A 24,698-nucleotide genomic window follows, 5' to 3' on the forward strand; every position below is an offset into this window, starting at 1 on the left:
AAGTTTTCAAAACTTGTTTTTGAATTATCAATGGCCTAAAAGTATTTTATTATAATTTGGTATAAAGTTTTAAAGTTTTCAAAGTTATGTAGAAATGTTTTCCTGGTATGTTAATTGGTTTGTTCCGGTATGCTAATTGGTTTGCTGTTTGTTCCGGTATGCTAACTGTCTTAACTCTGCACAACATCACAGAAAACGACAAAACAACAGCTATTTTCTTGAAATTTGAAATTGTAACGTTCAAATGAGTTCTCAAACGGTTAGAAACATTCCAAAGCTATAAAAACACCTATCCTTGGCCATTTTGCACTTAATGAAAGTCTCTCTACTGTTCCTAACCTTTTAAGATCATTAAAAGCTTTCATTTAAAGTGTTCAAATTGTTTTTATTGCTCATCATTGGCTTACCTACTCATCTCTTCTTTATAGATTCTATTGTATTGAGTGAGATAAAGTTTTAAACACCTTCTTAGCATTTATAAGAGGTCATACAAGCACCTATTGAAGCTTGGTTGTAAAAAGTATTTGGGATAACACTTGGTAGAAGTGTGAAGCTACTTGTAAAAGTTTTAGTGTGAAGATTTGTAAAGGGCTTTTATCTCTTGCCTTTAAAAGAGAAGATTAGTGGAGTGAAGACTCAAAGTGGGATCTTTGAGAGAGTGGATGTAGGCTTGTTAGGCCGAACCACTATAAAAATTCAGTGTTCAAGTTTCTCAACCCTTACTCTTTAAATTTATGTACTTTATTTTCTGGTTGAAGTATTTTTGCTGAGTTGAAAATTGATACTGTTTACTGTTAACTCTGCTGTAAACTGAGATAATTTGTTTACTGTTGAATCTGTTGATATCTGATATAATTTGCTTACTGCTATATCTGCTATCAACTGATATATTCTGTTTACTGCTCTGTTTGCTGTGCTGTGATTTTATTCAGATTACTAAAATTTTTACTGACTGTCAATATATTCTATTAAATCAGTATACTGAATGCTTATGAGCCAACGCTACATAAATTAATCATTTGAGTAGTATCACACACATTTCACAATAGAAAAATTATGTTGAACTAAGCTGTACTTTTTCAAAGGTTTTGAGTAAGAACCGAAAAATTGTTTTAAGTCCAATTCACCCCCCTCTTGGACATATTTTGGGACATCAATTTGATATCAGAGCTTGTCTGTCTTGCTTGATGATTAAACACCATAGAGTGATCCATACACATGGCTGGTTCATCCAGTAACTCTGTTGGTATACCTGCTCCCTTAGCAGAAGATTATTCAATCACTAGACCACCACTTTTTAATGGCTCAAATTACTCATTTTGGAAAACTAGAATGAGAAATTTTATACAATATGTTGATATTGATGCTTGGAGAATAATTAAAGATGATCCTTATATTCCTTATAAAACTAGTGAAGGAACTGTGCAAATTCCTAAAGCTGAAGTTGAATTTGATGACAATGATTAGAAGAAAATTTCTACAAATGCCAAAGCTATTAACATTCTTCATTGTGCTCTTGATATTAATGAGTATAATCGTATTTCAGGTTGTCAAACTGTAAAAGAAATATGGAACAAACTAGAAGTCACATATGAAGGAACCGATGTAGTGAAAAAATCAAAGGCAAACCTCTTCATCCGTGATTATGAGTTATTTGATATGAAACCTGGAGAAACTATTGCTAAAATGAGTACCAGATTCACAGATCTTGTCAATCTTCTTAAGGCTCTTGGAAAGAAATTTGAGGAACAAGAACTTGTAAAGAAAATTTTGAGATCTCTTCTAAAGTCATGGGAAGCAAAGACCACTGTTATTCAAGACACCAAGGATTTCAGAAAATACACCTATGATGAGCTAATTAGTTCTCTCATTGCACATGAGATGATCAACAAGAAAGATGAAAATGAAGGTGATCATAAGAAAAAGAAAGGTATAGCCTTCACATCCGAAAAGGTTGATGAGAAAAAGAAAAGTGTTGCTTTCAAAGCTAGTGCAAGTGATGACTCAAGTGTTTCAAGTGATGATGATGAAGATATGGCTATGATAGTCAAGAGGTTCAAAAAGGCATTTAGAAAAGGTGGAAACAAATACAAGAAGTTCACAAAGAAATATGCTCCAAAAACTCCAAATCACTCAAGTGAAATTATTTGTTTGAGTATAACAAACCAGGCCACATCAAGCCGAAGTGTCCTACATTGAAGAAGAAAAACAAGTTTAGAAAGGATAAAAGTGAAAAGGCAATGGCGGTAACATGGAGTGATAGTGACTCTTCATCAAATAATGACACAAGTGACAAAGATGTTGCAAACACTTATATAATGGTAATTGAAGAAAAAGGTGAAAGCTCACACATTGAAGATAGTGATAATGAGGTAAATCTTGAACCTTCTAATGTTGATGAGTTAGAACTTGCATTTGTTAAGACATATGACAAATATAGATCTTTTAAAAAGAAATGCAAAATTTTGATACATGAAAATTGTGCTTTAAGATCAGAAAATATTTCTTCGAGTATGGTTTTAAAGGAAAATAAATTTTACAAATCTCAAATGAAGTTGTTTAAAGAAGTTAATGATGAGCTTCAAAGATCAAAAGAAGTTTGTGAATAACTTTTTGAGAAAAACAGAATTCTTAAAGCAAAAATTGAATATTTGACAAGAGATTTAACTAAATTTACTAAAGGAAAAGAAACACTTGACGTACTTCTTGGGAATCAAAGATCCACAAATAAAAAATTTGGAATTAATTATGATGGATTTATGAAACATGGAAAATACAAACATTATTTTATTAAACCTTCATCTTCTTCTCAACTAAATATTACATGCTTTTATTGCAATCATAATATGATTAATGCTTGTCCTATTAGGAAAGGAACCTTTAAGGCAAAGAAAGTGTGGGTGCCTAAAGGAACCCTACCTAATATTACTAACATACAAGGATCCAAAGTTGCTTTGGTACCTAGGGACAGTTAACTGATTTCAGGTTTGCCTAAGGAGTGTGCTGGAAACAGAACACTGGTATATAGATAGTGGCTGCTCTAGGCACATGATAGGAAATAAAGGCAAATTCTCCTCTCTTACTTTGAAAGAAAAAGGTTATGTCAAATTTGGTGATAAAAGTAAAGCTAAAATCATTGGATGTAGAACTATTAGTAAAAATTCTTGCATTGAGAATGTTGCATTGGTACAAGGTTTGAAATATAATCTTTTAAGTGTTAGTCAACTTTGTGATAATGGTTTTAAAGTCATTTTTACTTCTACACACTGTGAGATTCATGGAAATAATGTTATGTTTGCTGGTGCTAGAATAGATAATATTTACCTACTTGATTTAAAAAGTCTTGAAGAAAATTATGAAACATGCTTTATGACTCTTGATGATAGTGCATGGTTGTGGCATAGAAAATTAGGACATGCTAGCATGAGCACACTTGCTAAACTTTCTAGAAGAAATCTTGTTAGAGGCCTTCCAAAGATAAGTTTTGAAAAAGAATTTCAATGTAAAGCATGTGCACTTGGTAAGCATAAAAATCATCTTTTAAATAAAAAAATGTTGTAACTACGTCTAGACCATTGGAGTTATTGCATCTTGATCTTTTTGGTCAAATCACACCTAGAAGTCTAGGAGGCAAGGCATACACATTTGTAATTGTTGATGGTTTTTTAAGATTCACATGGACTTTCTTTCTTGCTCATAAAGATGAAACCTTTGATGTATTTGAAGCTTTTTGCAAAAGAATTCAAAATGAAAAAGGCTATTGCATTACATTTTTGAGAAGTGATCATGGAAAGGAATTTAAAAATAGTTTGTTTGAAAACTTCTGTTCTCAAAATGGTATTTATCATAATTTTCAGCTCCTAGAACTCTATAACAAAATGGAGTTGTTGAAAGGAAAAACAGATCTTTGCAAGAAATGGCAAGAAATGGAGTTGTTGAAAATTTATATTCTCAAGATGGTATTTATCATACTTTTTAGCTCCTAGAACTCCACAACAAAATGGAGTTGTTGAAAGGAAAAACAGATCTTTGCAAGAAATGGCAAGAAATGGAGTTGTTGAAAATTTATGTTCTCAAAATGGTATGCAAGAGGAACTAAATCAATTTGAAAGAAATAAAGTGTAGTCACTAGTTCCTAAACCTAAAAAGCATTCTATTATTGGAACTAAATGGGTATTTAGAAATAAGATGGATGAAAAAGGGCATGTAATTAGAAATAAAGCTAGACTAGTAGTTAAAGGATATAACCAAGAGGAAGGTATTGGCTTTGATGAAATCTTTGCTCTAGTTGCTAGAATTGAAGCTATTAGAATGTTGTGTGCTTTGCATGTTTTAAGAATTTCATGCTTTTATCAAATGGATGTTAAAAGTGCATCTTAAATGGATATATTGATGAAGAAGTTTATGTGGCTCAACCTCCTGGTTTTGACGACCCTCATTTTCCAAATCATGTTTACAAGCTTACTAAAACTCTCTATGGTTTAAAGCAAGCTCCTAAAGCATGGTATGAGAGACTTAGTAAATTTTTGCTTCAAAATAATTTTAAAAGAGGAAAAGTAGATACTACTCTTTTCATTTTTCATTAAGAAACTAGGAAAAGACATGCTCATTGTGCAAATTTATGTAGATGATATTATTTTTGGTGCTACTAACCATTCTCTTTGTAAGAAATTCTCCAACATGATGAAAAGTGAATTTAAAATAAGTATGATGGGTGAACTTACTTTCCTCCTTGGATTGCGAATCAAACAAATGAAAGAAGAAAATTTTTGTAAATCAGTCCAAGCACATAAGGGATATGCTAAAGAAATTCAAAATGGAAGACATGAAAAGTATTAGAACTCCCATGAGCTCAACAATAAAATTAGAGAAAAGATGAAAAAGGTAATGAGATTGATAATAAACTCTATAGAGTTATGATTGGTTCTTTACTCTACTTGACAGCATCTAGACCAGACATTCATTTTAGTGTATGTTTATGTGCAAGATTTTAATCATGTCCAAAAGAATCTCATATTGTAGCTGTTAAAAGAATTTTTAAGTACCTCATTGGCACACTTATGGCTGGTGGTATCCAAAATGTGAATCATTTGATCTTATTAGTTATAGTGATTCAAATTTTGCTGGTAGTAGATTGGATAGAAAAAGCACTTCTGGAACTTGTCAATTTCTAGGCCATGCATTAGTTTCATGGCATAGTAAAAAGCAAACTTCTGTTGCACTTTCTACAGCAGAAGCTGAATATATTGCAGCTGGAAGTTGTGTTGCACAAATTTTATGGATGAAGCAACAGCTTGAAGATTTTGAAATTAAGTTTGATCACATTCCCATAAGATGTGACAACACTAATACTATAAACTCGTCAAAAAATCCTGTCCAACACTCTAAAAGCAAGCATATTGAAATTAGACATCATTTTATTAGGGACCATGTTCAAAATGGTGATATTCAATTTGAATTTGTCCCTTCTGAAAAACAACTTACTAACATTTTTACAAAGCCACTTAATGAGGAAACTTTTTGCAAAATAAGAAGAGAACTTGGTATGACTGATGCTCTTGCTTAACATTTGATGCATATTCATGTTCCTATATGAAAATGAAGTGATATATGTTGATTTGTGGTGTTAAAAATGTGTTCTGAAATTTCTGGTGTAATTTGAAAATTTCTGGGTCTGATCTGACGTGAACAGTATTCTGCAGAATTTGATCACAGTGGCATACTAATTTGTTTGCTAATTTTCTTGTTCACTAAAAGCTTTACCATTGCTCCTAATTCTTTATTAGCAAACTGGTAGTCAGGTCTGATTGTACTGAAATTCTAAGATTTTTTTTTTTTCTGGGTGCCTGTTTTGTATTTTTAAAAGGCATATTATTTAAATACCCCTTTTGTTTAAAACTATGTTTCATTATGTGTTTAGAGGGCAAAATAGACTTTTCATATATTAATGATCATAATTTCTAGCGCGGGACTCAAAAATTTGCAGAACCATCAGTCTTATCTGCTTCTCCATTGATACACGGTATCAATCTCTCTGTAAAATTTCCATTTCTGTCTTTTCAAGTTTAAATTTCAAAATTTTTCCCTTTTCCGACACATCTCTTCCCGAAATCTGATCGAACGCATCTCCTCTCCATTGTTAACCCGTTTCACTCACAACCCTCTCAACCATCATCTCCCTTCATATTCTTTAAAATTTTCGAAACCCATTTGCTCTAAAACAAAGCTCTCATTCCGCATTCTTCAAAACAGAAAATCCCTAAATCCTTCATATTCATTCCCTGATATCTCTCTCACTCTGTCGAAGGAAATCATTCAAATTGATTCTCATTGGGTTAAAATTTTTTGACGCATTATCTCTTGTTGTCATCGATTTGTGTTCTCTCTACAAGTATTAGGTATTGATTTCAAAACATTGTTGGATACGTGTTTTACATTTTTTTTTGTTTGTTTTGCTTTTGTCTCTCACTCTTGAAATTAGTTGATGGGTTTTCTTATATTGAGTATTCTCATGACAACAAAATGCGCTATATGACAATATCATGAATTTGTTGTTGTTGATTCTCAAAAACCCTAATATTTCTTACTGTCAATCCTAAAATTTTTAAATAATACATGACATTACGTCAAAAATGTATTGGTATACTTCTAATGGTTATACATTGACTGCTCACATTGATTATTTTGTGAACCTAGCTTTATCTATCCCTACTGCCAACTATTTCTGATTTGGTCATGGCACGGTCAAAAGGAAAAGGCAAAGAAAAGGTCACCACACCCTCATTGGAAAAACAAAAGAAAAGTCCAAGAAGATGACCAGTGAGCCTATCCAGGAGAAAGGTTCTAAGAAGAAAAAGACTTCAAAAGCTCCAATTGTGCTTATGGAAAGGGCCATTCATGAACCAAGGTACATTCACTGGCCTGCTTTTAATGAAGTCTCTATTCCTTTACAGTCTTTATTTGAATACCAAAAATGGGACAAATTATGTTCGAATACTGAGGGAATATATGTGGATTTAGTTTAAAAATTCTACAAAAATTTGAGAGTTGATGATGCTGAAAGTGATGAATCTTTTAAGGTTAAAATAAAAGGAAAAGTTTATGAGGTAACAGCAGAAAGGTTAGCCAGAGCCCTAGGCATCCCAAACAGTGGGAATAGAATCTATTCTCACAAAGAAGTCTTTGCCGTTGGAGGGTTCAATAAAAGAGATTTTGAAGTAGAAGTATTTAAAGGAGAAGTGAAAGATAAAACCAGTATAATCCATGCTCACCAACACATCAAAATCCTTTATAGCTCATCATTTATGTGTTGAATCCTTGAACTGGTAATCCAAACTATTTAAGCACACTTTATCTCTGTATAATTTAGCATATTGTGAATGAAATTGAGTTTAATGTTGCCTACTTTATGCTAAAACAAATCATGAAATGGAAACCACCTTACAAACCTATGCCCATATTCTTAATGTCTTATTCAGAGACTTTGGAATATCACTGGAAAATGAAAAACTTAGAACAAATATGATCCCAATTACAAGTTTGCCGAAAGATGATGATGGCAGAAAACTAAGGTTTGAACAAGGTGTTAGTTCTAAGGGTAGTGCAAGTGGTGCTTTTAATGTTGAAGGAATTCTGGAAGAAGTGAATAATTTAACGCAGTTTGTTAAAATTGAATTTGGAGAAATACAAAAATTTAGATCTTTTCAAGATATTCTTATGAATGCACTTGATTCAAGGATTGATGGAACTTTGATAATGATGTATAAAATTGTGGATGAGCTATCCAAAATCAAAGTTCATTTGCATCTTTCAAGCACTAAATCTGGAGAAACCAGTAAGGTTGTTGCTACTGGTTCTGTTCCCCAAATAGAAAAAGAAAAGGAAACAGAAGAAGAGGAAGAAGAAGAAGAGGAAGAAGAAGAAAGAGAAGAAAAAGAGGAAGAAGAAAAGGAAACAGAACAAGAAGAAGAGGTAAAAGAGGAATAAGAAGAAACTGAAAAAGAGGAAGAAAAATCCAATGATAGTAATGGAAAAGGAGGCAGCAAAGAAGGAAATGGAGATGACATAAGTGACTCTGCTTCTAAGCCAGAACCACAGACTCCTGCTCCTGCTGCACCTGCTAAAAGAAAGGCCAAATCAGCTAAAGAGGAATAAAGAAGTAAGCATAAAGAAGAAACTGGTAAACCATCAGGCAAAAAGGCTAAAATTAGCAAAAAGCCTACTGTAGAATCCGGTACTGCTGCTGTATCTGAGTTAGCTCCTGGCCCTATTGTTCCTTTAACACCTGGAATTGCAATGGCTGCTGAAATCCTTCAAACTTTGAGTGATAAACCTGTCAAGCCAAAAAGGGTGAAGATGGCTGCTCTGAGACAAATCAGAAGAAGCTCTAGGCTAAAATGATAGATCACCATACTGGATGCTTACTGATTTTATTTTGTCTGACAGTCTGTCTCTTAGTTTGCTACTTTGTTTGCTATTTTTTAACTTACTGGATATTAATTACTTTGCTATATTATCTACTATTTTGTCTATTTTAGTTCACTGCACTTAAACTGAGTTGGTCTATACATATGTGCATGTTTTCTCCCATGTTATTTTGATGCTGACAAAAAGGGAGAGAAGTGAATGATTGACATTATTGATATATCTTGTGATTAAAATGTTATATGTTGTTTGGTTGTTTGAGAAAATATCTTGTGCATATTTTGAAAATATCTTGTGCATATTTAATTAATACTTTAGTCATACTTGCCTAAAACTCCTTGTGACTAAACATGCTTATGAATATTTCATTGGAATTATTAAGGGGGAGTTATTTGTTAATATGTGTTGATATAGGTATATACATAGGGGGAGTTATTCCCACATATACATTCATACACATACTCACACTTGTCAATTCCTACTTGGTGATTCAATTGAGTTTTGTCATCATAAAAAAGGGGGAGATTGTTGACCCCATGAGCTCAAAGGAGCATAGATTTTGATGATAATAAAACTCAACTAGAATCAAACTAATATTGTTTTAAGTGTTGTGCTTCTTTAAGGATAAAGAAAAAGATTCATGGAGTTGATGATGAACTTGTGTTTTAAAGAAAGGTTGACATCCTAAGAATAACACAAGATGAATCAAAGACAAAGAAGAAAGAAAATGTTACCTTCCAAGCTGCATTGAAGATCAAATTTGAAGGTACATGTAGTATAGAAGCAAGTTTGAACTTTTAGGATTGCTTGAGAAAAGAATTGAGGAATAGAAGCCAATATTACTTATCTTTAATCTCTCAAATTCTTATCCTAAGTTTTCAAAACTTGTTTTTTAATTATCAATGGCCTAAAAGTATTTTATTATAATTTGGTGTAAAGTTTTAAAGTTTTCAAAGTTATGCAGAAAAGTTTTCCAGGTATGTTAACTGGTTTACTATTTGTTCTAGTATGCTAACTGTCTCAACTTTGCACAACATCGCAGAAAATGATAAAACAATGGCTATTTTATTGAAATTTGAAATTGTAACGTTCAAATGAGTTCTCAAACGGTCAGAAACGTTCTAAAGCTATAAATACACATATTCTTGACCATTTTGCACTTAATGAAAGTCTCTCTACTGTTCCTAACCTTTTAAGATCATTAAAAGTTTTCATTCAAATTGCTCAAATTGTTTTTATTGCTCATCATTGGCTTACCGACTCATATCTTCTTTATAGATTCTGTTGTATTAAGTGAGATTGAGTTTTAAACACATTCTTAGCATTTATAAGAGGTCATACAAGCACCTATTGAAGCTTGGTTGTAAAAAGTATTTGGGATAACACTTGGTAGAAGTGTGAACCTACTTGTAAAAGCTTTGGTGTGAAGATTTGTAAAGGGATTTTGTCTCTTGCCTTTAAAAGAGAAGATTAGTGGAGTGAAGACTCAAAGTGAGATCTTTAAGAGAGTGGATGTAGGCTTGTTAGGCCGAACCACTATAAAAATTAAGTGTTCAAGTTTCTCAACCCTTACTCTTTAAATTTATGTACTTTATTTTCTGGTTGAACTATTTTTGCTGAGTTGAAAATTGATACCGTTTACTGTTAACTCTGCAGCAAACTGAGATAATTTGTTTATTGTTGAATCTGCTGATATCTGATATAATTTGCTTACTGCTATATCTGTTGTCAATTGATATATTCTGTTTACTGCTTTGTTTGCTATATTGTGATTTTATTCAGATTACTGAAATTTTTATTGACTGCCAATATATTCTATTAAATCAGTATATTGAATGCTTATGAGCCAACTCTGCATAAATTAATCATTTGACTAGTATCACACACATTTCACAATAGAAAAATTAGATTGAACTAAGCTATAATTTTTTAAAGGTTTTGAGTAAGAACAAAAAAATTATTTTAAGTCCAATTTATCCTTCTCTTGGACATATTTTGGAACACCAATATATAATGTGAAAAAAAATAACTTGTAAAATATATTTTTTTAATTTATATATTGCCTAATACTTTATATAATTTATTACCATTGATTTAATTAATTATAATAAAATCTGATTATTTACAATCCCGACTGGAATTTGGAAATTGTAAGAAGGAAGCAAGTAGGCCTCCCATCAGTCACCCAGAGGGTAAAACTGAAAAGAAACTTCCTATGATAGGGACACAATTGTAATAGACATGGAAGCTTGTGGTGATAAGCAGAAGGAACACGGCATTTCTCCCTGTCCTCTCTGAGGTCTCTCGTCTAAAAACATTTCTAATTGAAAATTGAAATCGGTATATAAACAAATCCACCTGCTACTCTCTGACACTGCATCATTTTTCCTTGGGAGAGACGAGAGGAAGAGAAATCGAATCCGTCTATTTCCGGCGAGGCCAGGAAAGGAAAAAATATGGGGGAGGTTCGCGGAGGATGCTGTCCGCCGATGGATCTGTTCAGGTCGGAGGCCATGCAACTGGTGCAGCTTATCATCCCTATCGAATCCGTCCATCTCACCGTCTCTTATCTCGGCGACCTCGGTCTCCTTCAGTTCAAAGATGTCTGTACAGTTTGTTTTGTAAACTGAAATTTTTAATTTAATCTGGATATATGTGCAGTTCCCTTGCTTGTTTTCTCCTTCTTTACTATCTAATGTTCGACATTGAATTCGAAGTTTCTACTGTGTGGCTCTATTTTGCGTTGCTAACATTCTTTGCTTTCTAATTTGGTGACTTAAAATTCCAAATCTTATCATGATTTTGAGTTCTGATTGAGATATGTAGGGGGAAAATCCTAGCAGGTTCTATATCTTTGCTAGGGTATTATCTATCAATCTTTGGTTAGAGAAGTTGAATGTTAGTCATAGTATCTTGCTCCTGACAACAGGATCATTTTTACCTACAGAATGATGTGTTAGTAGATAGTGATATCTGATTTATCAGATATTCAGCTTCTGATGGTGTGTTTGTTGTGTTATTTTGTTTTCCAGCTCAATTCAGAGAAGAGTCCATTTCAGAGAACTTATGCTGCTCAGGTGCGCTTTTGTTCTGTGTACACTGCAATTTTTTTTTTTTTTGTCTTGCTTGTATCTAGAGGAGTGACTTAATATTGAAAAGTAATAATGAACTTAATGCATAATGGTTAAAGTAACTAGATTGAGAAACTGGTAAACTGCTTGATTTTGTTTACATTGTCTTGGACTAAGGACTTCTATTGTTGCAGTAATTAAAGAAGAATTCATAAGAATTTAAAACCATTTATGACAATTTTTTTATTACATATACTGAAATTTGAAAATGACTTAATGAAGATTGCAATCATGTTCTGTTTTTGTTGCCTTTATGTCTCTCTCCCTCTTCAATTGGGACTTGCCTTTTACACAGCCTTATACACTTCTGGGAATTATTTTTATTACTTCTATCAAAACACACACACACACACACACACACACACACACACACACACAGAGGCAAAAAAAATAAAAAGAGATTACGAGAAAATGCATAATCAGTTTCATTTTCATTCTCTGCATTCAACAATTTACAGCGGGATAAGAGACTAAACTCATAAAACTGTTTGAAACAGTAAAAAACGGTGCCTTATATATTTTGGACATTGAAATGAGAACAACAATAATATGAACAATGGAGATACATAAGATCTAATGCTGCTTCTTTCCTGTTGTGAAATATTATTTCTGTCATCAAATGCTGTGAATCTCTTATCAGTTTGAAAGAAAATTTTGGTGGTGGAAGTATTTATTTATTTATCTATCTATTGTTAAGATCAAAAAATGTGGAGAGATGGCACGGAAATTACGATTTTTCAAGGAGCAAATGGAGAAGGCGGGTGTGTCACCTTCATCAAAGCCTGTGACACGAACTGACATTGATATGGATGGCCTAGATGTATGTCAAGAAGTTGATTATATGTCTAGAATTTGCTTTTGGTTGTCATGCTTTTAATTTTTTTTTCCCCTTCTATTTGGGTGTGATAGTTAAAACTTGGAGAACTTGAGGCAGAACTCGTGGAAATGAATGCAAATAATGATAAATTACAACGTACTTACAATGAGCTTATAGAATACAAGCTTGTTCTCCTAAAGGTATGAGTACTTCTTCTGCTATGACCTAGTATAATTATTGGTTCTATTTGCATGCGTAATCTGCCATGAGGAATAGCATCCAATATTTTAAAATGGACATGCCCTAATAGTTGGTATAGAAGATTTTATTTACTTATATGGTAGGAGAAAACAAATGCAGAGAAGAGGAAGGGTAGGAAAAAATAAAAAAGATAAACAAAGTTGACAGATCTTCTATGGATAGATTAGAAAAAGAAAAAGCTGAATTTGACATTGTTGAATGATAAGTCTGGCCATTAGATTTTGAGTTGCTTGTTCAAGCAGCATAATTAAGCACCAGAAATAGTTATATCTTTGATTTCACAAGCTGCCTAGCTGTCTTTGAGATGATTGAGGAAATTCCGTTGTGTGATAGAATTGAGTTTAATGGTTTATTTTCATGTAGTCATGCCAATCTACCTGATAACTGTAGCATTTGATGTCTTTAATATGCTTATAGAATTTGGAGTAGAAAAAAATGTTATCAATGTCAATTTATCAGCTATTAAGGTTTGGAATATATTTAACAAGCAGCCTTTTATAGTTTTTACCCTTATCATAACTTGAGGACTTCGTACTTCATATTTGACCTCTATTTTTCTTCAACACGCATGATCAAATGTTTAGATTGTTCTCATCTAAATTCAATTTTACATTAAAGTCTTTTTCCTTCTTCTTCTTTGCTCATCAACTGAGATGTTTATCTTTTGAAATAAATATTTTTTCAACACTTTTGATACTTAAGAAACAAGTCAACAAGATTTTGATATCCTTCCTTTTAGGCTGGTGAGTTTTTTTCTTCAGCATTAAGCAGCGCAACTGCTCAGCAGAGGGAAATGGAATCACGTCAAGTTGGTGAAGAATCACTAGATACTCCTTTATTAGCAGACCAAGTATGAATTTTAACAACTTTTTAGTATGCTAGTAATACCTGCATACTATTATTGCTCATAGAATTTTTTCTTGATTGGATGTTCCATAGGAAATATCAACTGATTCATCAAAGCAAGTAAAGTTGGGGTTTCTCACTGGCCTCGTTCCCAAAGAAAAGTCTTTGGCATTTGAAAGGATTATATTCCGAGCTACCAGGGGCAATGTGTTTATCAGGCGGGCTGCTATTGAGGAGCCTGTAATTGATCCTGTTTCTGGGGAGAAGGTCAGTTTTGGCTAATCATTATATTGTTGCTGTGGTTATTTATGCTAGATATATAAGTATGGATAAGGGTAGAACTTTTGAACAGACAAAAAGTACGTGCTTTAATTTAATGTTTACAGCAAATCATTAATTGATATGATGGACACAATAGTAAGTGTTGAGTTATTATTTAAAAAAAAAAAAACAACTAATCTTAACCCTAAATGTAATCCTACTTATACATAAAATCTAATAATTTGTAGTGCCTACAATACCAAGAGAAAATTCCACAACCAAGCAACTATTTTTTTTAATTGGCATATGGTGATGTCATATAATAAATGTGATTTGCAAGTTAAATTGGGATAGATTATTAAATTTAGTTCAAATATTATTCATATTATTGAGTGGATGTAGATTATTTGTAACATAATTAAATACAATTTTATTTAATTGAATGGAACATAAGCCTATCTTTATAGTCATGACTCATGAATCGAGTATATATTGAACTTTGACAATGATAAACTAAGGTACAGCTGTTGGTTTGAGGGTTGAATTGATGGACTTTTATTAAATTATATATTTTGCATGATATAAAATTATATTTTAAAAATCTATAAAAAATATATTTGAGTTAAAAGTCTCAAAAATCACATGCCACACGCATGATGCAATGGTTGGTTCTACGAAATAGTTTGTGTATAGCTCTAATTATTTGTTACACAGATAATCCCTTTAATCTTGAATTGATTAAGATAGGCCATCAGTCTTTGGTAATTCCAAGAGGGAAAGGCCAATGGAGAAGATGCTATGCCTTTGATTCTATAAGGTCACAATATTTGTGATTTAAGAATTTTACTGAATAATGAGATTGAGCAATTCTTATACTATTGTTTTTGAGCTTTTTGGCATTACATTTAGTTGTATGCCATGCCAGTCTGAGTTCTTGTGAGGGTCTAAGCATGTGCTTTTGCATGTTGTGATGTGAGTGCAGTAATATAGTGCAAAAGCTACAAGATAGCCTTCATTGATATGTGGTGTATAATATATAGAAAATTCATTTAAATCCTGCTATGTCTATGATTAATACATGAACTGTGGGTTTAGTGCAGAAAATTTATTCACCTCTCTAACTGTGTGTATGTCCACACTATCTTGTTTGCTCATGACTTGTGAATGCCAATGTACAGACTGAGAAGAACGTATTTGTTGTGTTCTATTCTGGAGAAAGAGCTAAAACCAAAATACTCAAAATATGTGAAGCTTTTGGGGCAAATCGTTATCCTTTCACTGAGGATCTTGGCAAGCAAAACCGGATGATTGATGAGGTATCAAACTTTTGTTCTTGTTGATGCTTTGTTTAACTTTTGAAATTAATTAATGATAGCTCTATTTTCATCTGAATATCTAAAACTTAAATTTGAATGTAATTATCCTGTGCCCTATTACTTTGCTGTTGTCAACTTTTTTGTGCATGTGCTATTGAAACCTTTTTGAGTTGGAATGATTTGTATACTTCCATTGTCAGGTCTCAGGAAGAGTCTCAGAATTGAAGACTACCCTAGATTCAGGAATACTTCATAGGAGCAATTTGCTGCAGACTATTGGTGATCAATTTGTGCAGTGGAACTCAATGGTCTGTTCAAATCTACACACACACACACACAGAAAAGCTGCCCCTTCTCTCTTTATATGCATTTGCTTCTCTGCAAAATTCTAATAGATTCTTGTTCGAACATGACTATATGCTATGTTGCTTAATGCTTACTGGTTTAAGGTGCTTGATTCATGTGATTCTCTCTCTCTCTCTCTCTCTCTCTCTTGTGCGTTCAATAAGTGTGTAAAACATCAATATGTGATTGCGGCATTCTGCCTTTAATTTATTGTGTTGGTTTCAATCTCTCATATCCTAAAATGTGGATTTCTCTGTCCAAACCTCTGCTTTTTTTTTTTTTTTTTTTTAAATTATTATTGGCATTTCATTGATAATTGATCTTATCATCTCATCAACTTTTCATCCATTGACTTCTGCTCTTTCAGTAATTTCTATTCCATGTAAAGAATGTAAATATGAAGATAATTGCTAGGCTTTCAAGAGACTAAAGCCAATGCAATTGGGTTTTGTAACTTAAATTAATCAAAATTTGGTTCTATTAGTAGTCTGAACCTTGCAATCATAATCAACTGAACATATTTTTGGGCAAAGCACAAAAAAGTAACGTGTGGCTTGGGCCATTTTCGAGTAGAGTCCTGTGGTTTGGGTTTTGACAAACCAGGACCCTACTTGAAAATGCCCTAAACCATGGGTACTTTTTTGGTACTTCCGCTATATTTTTTTGGGCATGTTTCTTGATCTGGCGTCATACAAATCTTATTCAAGAAATGGCTTATGATTGGAATATATACTATGATATTATCGCATATTCCCATTGCTTTATGATTTAAGATACTGTGAAAGCAATCTGAACCTTTGCTATCTTAATCAACTGAATTTATTTTTTGGGTATGTTTCTTGATCTAGTGTAATAAAAATCTTATTCAAGACAACAGTTTGCTATGAAACTAGATTAGCATTTATAGAAATTATATGTGAAAGAAAAAGGGAAACAAAGCAAGGGGGATACAGTTGAAGTTAAAGCCTGGTGGACAACCTTATCTTCCTGCCAAAGCAACAAAATGAGTTCTTGTTTTCATGGACAATTTCATTCAAACAGCATCCATTGCACATCCTCATAATTTTATATATGGATGAGGCATTGGAAATAATCTTGTGCCCTTTAATGTGTATCATATGTTTCCTTTTTTGTGCCTTGCACATTCTGCATCAATTTGATAATACATATATGATATTTTGTGTTGTTTGGATTATTTTTAGTCATTAATCATTTCCCCTTTGAACTCATGAAGGTGAGGAAGGAGAAATCCATCTACCACACTCTAAACATGCTTAGTCTTGATGTGACAAAAAAGTGTCTTGTCGCTGAGGGGTGGAGTCCTGTTTTTGCCTCAAAGCAGGTAAATCTTTTTAGTTTAATTTAGAATGGGCTCATCTTAATTTTCACCTAACATATGCAATCAAATGTTGCTTGGATTAATTTGATCTTGATCTGTGCAGATCCAAGAAGCATTGCAACGAGCTGCATTTGATTCCAACTCACAGGTTGGGGCCATTTTCCAGGTTTTGCATACAAAGGAGTCCCCACCTACATATTTTCGCACAAATAAATTTACTACTGCTTTTCAAGAAATTGTTGATGCATATGGGTGAGTTTCGCTCTAAATTAATGTCATGTTATTGCTTTCTTGGTGAATGTATTAGCATTGCAATTAATGTATCATAAATATACAAGCAAATCAGATCTCATTTGAGCCAATGACTAGCCGCATTCTATAATCATATGATTTAGATACTTCATGCTGTTTTTCCATGTGCTTCTGTTTCTTCCAAAAAGATGACATGATAGACTGAGCATCACATGATAATGGAAGGTGTGCTTGAAATCCAGGCACATGGTTTGATGTCAGTTTGACATGTGTTATAAGATGATTTGGCCTGTCACTTACTGATCTTTAACACAATAAATTGCTGCCTCATTTTTTATAAAATATTCTATAATTTGCTGCTAAGAGTAGAATGTGTTTGCTCCTGCATATGCATACAAGTTTGTGCACTTGTATGCATGCATGCGCTCATATGTTCACATATTACTCTTGTTTGTTTGTTTTGTATTTGCAAAATGTTAATTTTATTAATAGAAATAGGTTGCTGTTTAATATGATTGCAGGGTGGCCAAGTATCAAGAAGCAAATCCTGGTGTATACACTATCGTTACATTCCCTTTTCTTTTTGCTGTCATGTTTGGTGATTGGGGGCATGGAATATGCTTGTTACTTGCAACCCTAATCTACATAATCAGGGAAAAGAAACTTTCTGGCCAGGTGAACAACTCATGATTTGATATCATCAACCATACATTTTATGCATTTGATTTTTACCATGATATATTATTCTATAACATTTACCTCATTGAATTAAGTTTAAATGGTCTTTCAGCTTTCACCAATTTATTTATGGGTATAATGGCAAATCATTTTGCTTTTGTCTTACTAAAGAGATGTTGTCTTATCAAGAATAAATTTTGTTCCTCGCTATATGTAGAATCTAATTAGTAATGTTTCTTGTGAACTACAGAAGCTTGGGGATATTACTGAAATGACCTTTGGTGGTCGTTATGTTATCTTGTTGATGGCCCTCTTCTCAATTTACACCGGTTTGATCTATAATGAGTTCTTCTCAGTTCCCTTTGAGCTGTTTGGAAGCTCAGCATATGCATGTCGTGATCTTTCTTGCAGGTATTTGACTCAAGCCTTCAATACTTCTGGTGATCTTTAAATCATATAACAGTCCCATGCATTCTTGTTTTTCAGGGATGCTACTACAGAGGGGTTGATTAAGGTGGGCTCCACTTACCCATTTGGTGTGGATCCTGTGTGGCATGGCACTCGCAGTGAGCTGCCATTTCTAAACTCTTTGAAGATGAAAATGTCAATCCTTCTTGGAGTTGCCCAAATGAATCTTGGTATCATATTGAGTTACTTCAATGCTGTTTATTTTCGAAATGGCTTGAATATCTGGTAAGTTTGGTAACATTGACGCTAGTTGCTTAAGCATGTTTCAAGTTTTTCAGGAGTCATGAAAGCTTACAGTAATATGTGTTGTTACTGAAAGCTCTCCTTTTTCTTCCATTTTCCAGGTTTCAATTCATTCCCCAAATGATATTTTTAAACAGCTTGTTTGGCTATTTATCACTCCTTATCATTGTGAAGTGGTGCACTGGTTCACAGGCTGATTTATACCATGTAATGATATATATGTTCTTGAGTCCAACGGACGAATTGGGAGAAAACCAGCTCTTTGCAGGACAAAAGATAGCTCAGGTCCGCTCTATCTCTGAGCCTCTTTCTATTCACATTCCCATTTTCCATTGTTATGGCATGCAGTCTTTCCAATTACTTATATTATGCTTTCTGTTTTCAGCAAGTTCTGTTATTACTGGCCCTTGTTTCAGTACCATGGATGCTGCTTCCAAAGCCTTTACTTTTGAAGAAGCAACACCAAGATGTATCTCCATTAGCCAAGTTTCTTTCATATAATTAAGTACATTATTGCTTGTTCTCTTCCATCAGTTCTGAATGTCTTATTTTCAGAGGCACCAAGGACAGTCATACACACCACTTCAGATCACCGAGGAGTCTCTCCAAGTGGAGGTGAATCATGATTCCCATGGTCATGAAGAATTTGAATTCAGTGAAGTTTTTGTACATCAGTTGATACATACCATTGAGTTTGTGCTTGGAGCAGTCTCAAACACAGCATCTTACCTTCGTCTATGGGCCCTCAGGTATGTCACTGTAAAGTTGAAGATACACATCTGTCTGCATTCAATCCTTGATCATTTATTAAACCTGGGTGAAATCATTTCAGTATTATAGCTTTGTCAGAATATGTGTTGTGCTGGTCCATTGAACAATATGTATGCTTGACACACCTATTGCTATACGGTTAGGCACTTGTCTGTCTATTGCTTGTGAGTGGAGCTCTCTTATGACCTGCTAGGAAGAGCCCATCCTTCCATACTGGCACCTAGATATCTTCCACATAATTGGCTGCAGTCACTTTTCCATCATTTTTTTTTTATTTAGACTGGCATCTGATCCTTCTGATGGGACTAATTATGTGCTTTATCTTGTGTCTTCCATTTTGCAGTCTTGCCCATTCAGAACTGTCAAGTGTATTCTATGAGAAGGTTCTTCTCCTTGCTTGGGGGTATGTTACATTCTTTGACGTCTCTTTCTTGGACAAGTAAAGCAGTTTTTTTCAAGTTCATAGCTTTTGAATTTCATGCCCCTTTATGAGATAAACCAATGAATATACCTGTGCCTGTCATGGTAATTTTATTTATATGTCAAAAAAATTATTTATAAAAAACAAAAGGACCATCCTGACAACTCCTATTATCTATTGCATTTTGCACAGTGAACTATTCTTTGCGTGAAATAATTAGAACTGTAAGGCAGTCAAAAGAACCAACCTAGCAGTCAAAGGATATCTAAAATATGTACAAACATTTGTATGGATATTAGTGACACTGCTTTACATGTCACACAGGTTCAACAATGTAATTATCCTCATTGTCGGCATCATCATCTTTATTTTTGCAACTATTGGTGTGTTGCTGGTGATGGAAACTCTCAGTGCTTTCCTACACGCTTTGCGACTTCATTGGGTGGAATTCCAAAACAAGTTCTATGAGGGAGATGGTTATAAATTCTATCCTTTTTCATTTGCATTGCTCAGCGATGAAGATGATTGATTCACCGACTCAAATCATGGTTGGCATCAAAGAAAATGGTACTCGGTGTGCATTGGTATGAATTGGTGTTGATTCTATTCATTCAACCATGACCAGAAGTTCGTATTAATCTTGTAAGGGTGAGTTGAGGCAGCTTTCTACCATTTGAGCACTGCTTCTTTCCCATCCAATTGTTCTGTTCTATTGGAAGGAATAAGCAGTTTTCTTGTTTGGCTGGTGGGCTTGTATGGTATGGCAGTACCCTGGCCGAGGTAATAATGAGAATATTTAATTTATTCTACTTATTTATTGCTTTATTTATAAAAAGAAAAGATGTAGCTTCTTTTGGCTATGGTTTATACAAAGATCGTTGCTTTTATGTTTGTTTGCATTGGAATTTTACCATGACTAGAAAACTTGTGTAGCCATGAGATTTCGAGTGGCTCCTGTTACAATGCCAATGGTGGCAGGAGCCAGTTTTAGCTTATATAGATGGTGCGGTTTGTTACTGCAAGTACTCCTGTATGAGGGAAGAAAATTTTATGTTGATTGTGAGAGTGACATGGGCTGAATATAGTTTACGCTGGAATGATCAGAAAGGGAAGAAGGGAGTAACTTGAAAAAAAGGAAATGATATGAGTTGAAATATCACCTTAACAACCAGCTTTCTTAACAAACTGCAGTTGAAAAAACTGAAAAACCATCTTAACTAACGAACAGAAAAGCTAGAGTTGGGAACTCCTTCCCAATACTTCTTCGCTTCGTTTGCTTTGGGTAAATTAGGAGGAAGTTTTGGGGATTGTTTACTTGTAGAAAACAGTTTCTATTGTTAAAGAAAACTCATAAAATGTGTTTAACTATAAATAACAAAAAAATAATTTTTTATTTAAAATAATAAAATATTATTTTTATATTTCCTAATTAAAAAACATTCTTATAAAATATATCAAGTACTTATTTTAATTTTTTTAATGTGTAATTCATTTGTTTTATAATGATATGATATTTGTAAATAAATATTTTTCAAATAATTATTTAATTAAATATGAAAAGTTATAATATAATTTTTTTTTATTATAAAAAGTCATCGTTTCCGTTTGGAAACAATTAGAAAACATAATTTTTATTGTAAAAGAAAATTGTGGAAATGATTTTAAGTTATTTTTTAAATCTTAGTAAAATTAAGAAATTGATTTTTAAATTTTTTTTATTTAGAAAATTGATACATGTAAAATAACTTAAAAAATTATTTTAATTTAATATGAAAAATTAAATTATTTGGTTGCCATAATTCTTTAACTTCCTAGAAAGTTGATGAGTTTCACTTCTTTATAAGTAAATCCTCATGTCTAACCCAAGAAAGTTCAACTTATTTAGTATCAAATTCTCTTCCAACTTTAATCCTCTGGCTTTTCTCTATAGTTGGATGAAAAAAATTTCATGATATTATTTTGTATTAATATACGTTCACATAAAAAAAGTAATTAAATTAAATTTAAGAATTTATTATATTTTTTCATAAAAAAAACATTTTATTATATTTTGTTTATAATTGTGTCATAAAAAAAAATTGTAGATTGATTATTATTATCATGTGAGTTGAATGTTTAGACAATATAGAACACCTCACTAAATTAAATATTTTAAATATCACACTTGTATTTAGAGAATGGGTATTTATATCAATTTTACAATCACTATTTATTAATGCATTTATACTTTTTGAGAATTGAACATATCAATCAAATACATTTAAATCATACATTTAATAAAAATCCAAAAAAAAAAATTTTCTAAAAAAAAATGAACGACATTACATTTTGAAAAGAGAGAGAGAGAGAATCGAATGTTATTGACACGAATCACTGATTCACTCTTTCAACAAAACTGATTTGTAAATGGAAAATTATTATATGAATTTTCCGCATCTGAATTTACTATTAAATTATAAACTTTAATTAATTAAAAACAAATGTTTAACTCATTAACGATCTCAAAACCCTTTTTTGAAATTCTTTCATAACGAATGTGGGAGTGCCAATGCTTTGATAAATGATTCTGTATTTAATGAATAATAATTCTGTATTTAATAAAATATATACTTTATTTGATAAATGATTATTTATATATAAAAATAATTTTATATTAATAAAGAAATATCCCCACAACGCTGTACTGGAAGACAAATTACAATAACTGAAGCATGTGAAATTTCTAATCGGACAATCCAGCAGTTCTTACATCCCAAAGCAAAGGAATTTTCCAAGAAATTGCAATCCAAAGCTTTGGGTGAATATGACAAGAGTTCGAATCATAAAGCTGAGAAATAATATAACATGCCTTACATACAAAGATCCAACGTTAACATCACTGGAGTCTGGAGTTGACAACCTACTGTGATGGGGTTTGAACAACTGCTGCAACAGTTGACACCATGGAGTCTACCCCACAAATATTACGACCCCTGCAGATTTTGTAGTATCCACTCTCTCCCCAGTTCTCACCCCACGAGTTTTTGATAATCCAATATGGCTTCTCCTTCAACCGGATAGGAGCATAGCCAACCGAACCGTACCCTACCAACAAAACTCCATGATCCAGCCTCTTTGAGCAGATGTAAGGACATGAGACTCCCCCAATGTACGTCTGCATGAACACTGCATTGATAGCCACTGCATTCAAACATAGCTTTAAGTTAGGGACAACATGAAAGAACAACTAATCATATAATTCAACTGAAAACTCACGCTATTTACCTGCAAGAGGACCGTTCTTCACAAGATTTGCAGCAATTTGATCTTCATCAAGGGACACAACGCTGAAGTTGGCCACTCTTGCTGCCACTTTGGTCTTGTCAAATTTGCAAGCACCGCGATCTGTACCAGTGTATGGATAGTCTTCTTCACGCATTAGACCACCAGCTTTCAAAGTGTACTCGAAGGCACTATTCATGAGCCCGCCATTGCAACCAGAGTCGCATGCACCTGCCTCTTCTGGATCGCACTGTAGATATGCACAAGGTTACTTGATTTAGACAAAGCAATCTGAGAAAACCACCCTTTTGAGCAGCCAATTTACCCAATATATCAATATACATAATTAAAATGATGTTATCATAATCTCACAAGAAGATTCCCCACTTCCCCAGGCATTTATGTATGCCTAGACCCAGTCGTAAACAAGATATATTTAATAGTGGATCTCTTGTCTAGATCCAAAAAAAAAAAATCCGTACATAAATTAATACAACATTAAAGACCATCTGAATCCATACTATATAATTTATAATCCATTCAATCAGTCTACTTCATAGGTAAGGTAACCTGCTCCAAGCATTGGAGCTAACGCATCTCAATCAATTAACATCCCCTGCAAGACTGGGGTCAACCGAACTCACTGGTTAATTAACATCTTCTCTTACCTTGAAAATATATAATTTAACAGCGAATCAACATCAGCCCACAACAACAGGCATAACAACGAATCAACATCAGCCCGCAGAAGCAATTAGCTAAATAAGAATCTAGCATTTAAAATTGGCACTTGTAATACTTATACACCCACACACAACAATCAATCACAAATTTATTATGGATAGGAACTTGTTGATAATGAATCATCAATAAAGGAATGACTAATTAAACATGTAAAAAAAGCCAACCTCATGGTCACAATCCACAAGCTGTTGCTCGCTAAGGCTAACAAGTTCTCCGGTAGCGAGGAAATGAGCGCCTTCCAAGGCCCCGGTGGTGCTGAAACTCCAGCACGATCCACACGAACCCTAAATCCCCAATCAAAAACCATCATCAATAACCCTAATCCACAACATATAAATATAATATCATTTTAAAAAAATCATAGAAAAGAAAAGAAAGACCTGATTTTTAACTGGAGAAACGGCTCCTTTCTCTCTCCAATCAAAATCGTCAGGCAATTCATTGGTAGGTAAAATCGGGGCCTGATTAGCATCCTTAGGCAATCTCAGCCGCCTCAACCCCAAAAACTGTCTCCTAAACTCAGCCGGAGTCAAATCGGAAAACTGAGTGACACCGTGGCTGGCCGTCGGGTCCAACTTCTGATGACGGGCAGCGCGTCTTAGGTTAGCTTTAAACACCTTAAAGCGGTAGTCATGCTCCTGCTGAGAGGTATAGGATTTCTTGAACTTGCTCTTGAAGAGCGAGAAGTGATGCTCCTCGCTGAGAAGATGAGGGCTCGTGGACGATTCATCCTGGCCGTCCACTACCTGCCTGATCAACGGATCCTCGCGACCCGATGAAGTCAAGGTCTCCGCGACGACAGCGGAGACAAACAGAAGAGAGAAAAGAACGTAGGAGATTCGCAGAACCATGCTTATGGCAGACGAAGGTTAGACGCCACAGCCAAAACCAAGCTATATATATATATATATATATATATAAAAGAGAGTGTATAAAAATACGTAGGTTTGGCTTTATCCTGTTTAGGATATACTTAAAATTTTACAATAATTTAATTTAATAATTTTTATTAACAATTTAATTATAATAGGTTTATTTAAAAAAATAAATTAATTAAGTAAAAGAATTTAATTTTTTTAATTTGAAAAAATTATTTATAAAAATAAAAATTACATTAATT

At 33.3% G+C, this 24,698-nt stretch overlaps 2 protein-coding genes across 2 annotated transcripts; one reads left to right on the forward strand and one right to left on the reverse strand.

Moving 5' to 3' along the window:
- The first annotated feature begins 10,666 nt into the window (after positions 1–10,666).
- LOC110657019 (V-type proton ATPase subunit a3) lies at positions 10,667–20,460 on the forward strand. Its single transcript, XM_021814064.2, has 18 exons — positions 10,667–11,027; positions 11,457–11,501; positions 12,253–12,375; positions 12,465–12,572; positions 13,373–13,483; positions 13,573–13,746; positions 14,919–15,056; positions 15,257–15,364; positions 16,636–16,743; positions 16,844–16,992; positions 17,514–17,667; positions 17,921–18,081; positions 18,157–18,363; positions 18,483–18,666; positions 18,767–18,850; positions 18,937–19,130; positions 19,496–19,555; positions 19,898–20,460. Exons 1-18 carry the CDS (start codon positions 10,881–10,883, stop codon positions 20,100–20,102), a joined length of 2,460 nt encoding a protein of 819 aa, XP_021669756.2. The 5' UTR covers positions 10,667–10,880; the 3' UTR covers positions 20,103–20,460.
- A 1,808-nt stretch (positions 20,461–22,268) lies between these two features.
- On the reverse strand, positions 22,269–24,470 carry LOC110657020 (probable cysteine protease RD19B). The gene is made up of 4 exons (XM_058141423.1): positions 23,959–24,470; positions 23,743–23,862; positions 22,838–23,084; positions 22,269–22,753 (listed from the first exon to the last, which is right to left on the reverse strand). Exons 1-4 carry the CDS (start codon positions 24,427–24,429, stop codon positions 22,473–22,475), a joined length of 1,119 nt encoding a protein of 372 aa, XP_057997406.1. The 5' UTR covers positions 24,430–24,470; the 3' UTR covers positions 22,269–22,472.
- Between the last annotated feature and the right edge of the window lie 228 nt (positions 24,471–24,698).

Source organism: Hevea brasiliensis, unplaced genomic scaffold (genome assembly GCF_030052815.1).
Source record: "Hevea brasiliensis isolate MT/VB/25A 57/8 unplaced genomic scaffold, ASM3005281v1 Scaf1, whole genome shotgun sequence".
Lineage (NCBI taxonomy): Eukaryota > Viridiplantae > Streptophyta > Magnoliopsida > Malpighiales > Euphorbiaceae > Hevea > Hevea brasiliensis.

Excerpts from the sequence above, each read along its gene's own strand:
- LOC110657019 (XM_021814064.2), top strand. The coding sequence starts at position 10,881 with ATGGGGGAGGTTCGCGGAGGATGCTGTCCGCCGATGGATCTGTTCAGG. Across the intron at positions 15,365-16,635 it reads TTGTGCAGTGGAACTCAATG|GTGAGGAAGGAGAAATCCAT; the intron begins GTCTGTTCAAAT and ends GAACTCATGAAG. Across the intron at positions 18,082-18,156 it reads TGTCGTGATCTTTCTTGCAG|GGATGCTACTACAGAGGGGT; the intron begins GTATTTGACTCA and ends CTTGTTTTTCAG.
- LOC110657020 (XM_058141423.1), bottom strand. The coding sequence starts at position 24,429 with ATGGTTCTGCGAATCTCCTACGTTCTTTTCTCTCTTCTGTTTGTCTCC. Across the intron at positions 23,863-23,958 it reads TTTCTCCAGTTAAAAATCAG|GGTTCGTGTGGATCGTGCTG; the intron begins GTCTTTCTTTTC and ends TTGGGGATTTAG. Across the intron at positions 22,754-22,837 it reads GAAGAACGGTCCTCTTGCAG|TGGCTATCAATGCAGTGTTC; the intron begins GTAAATAGCGTG and ends GTTTGAATGCAG.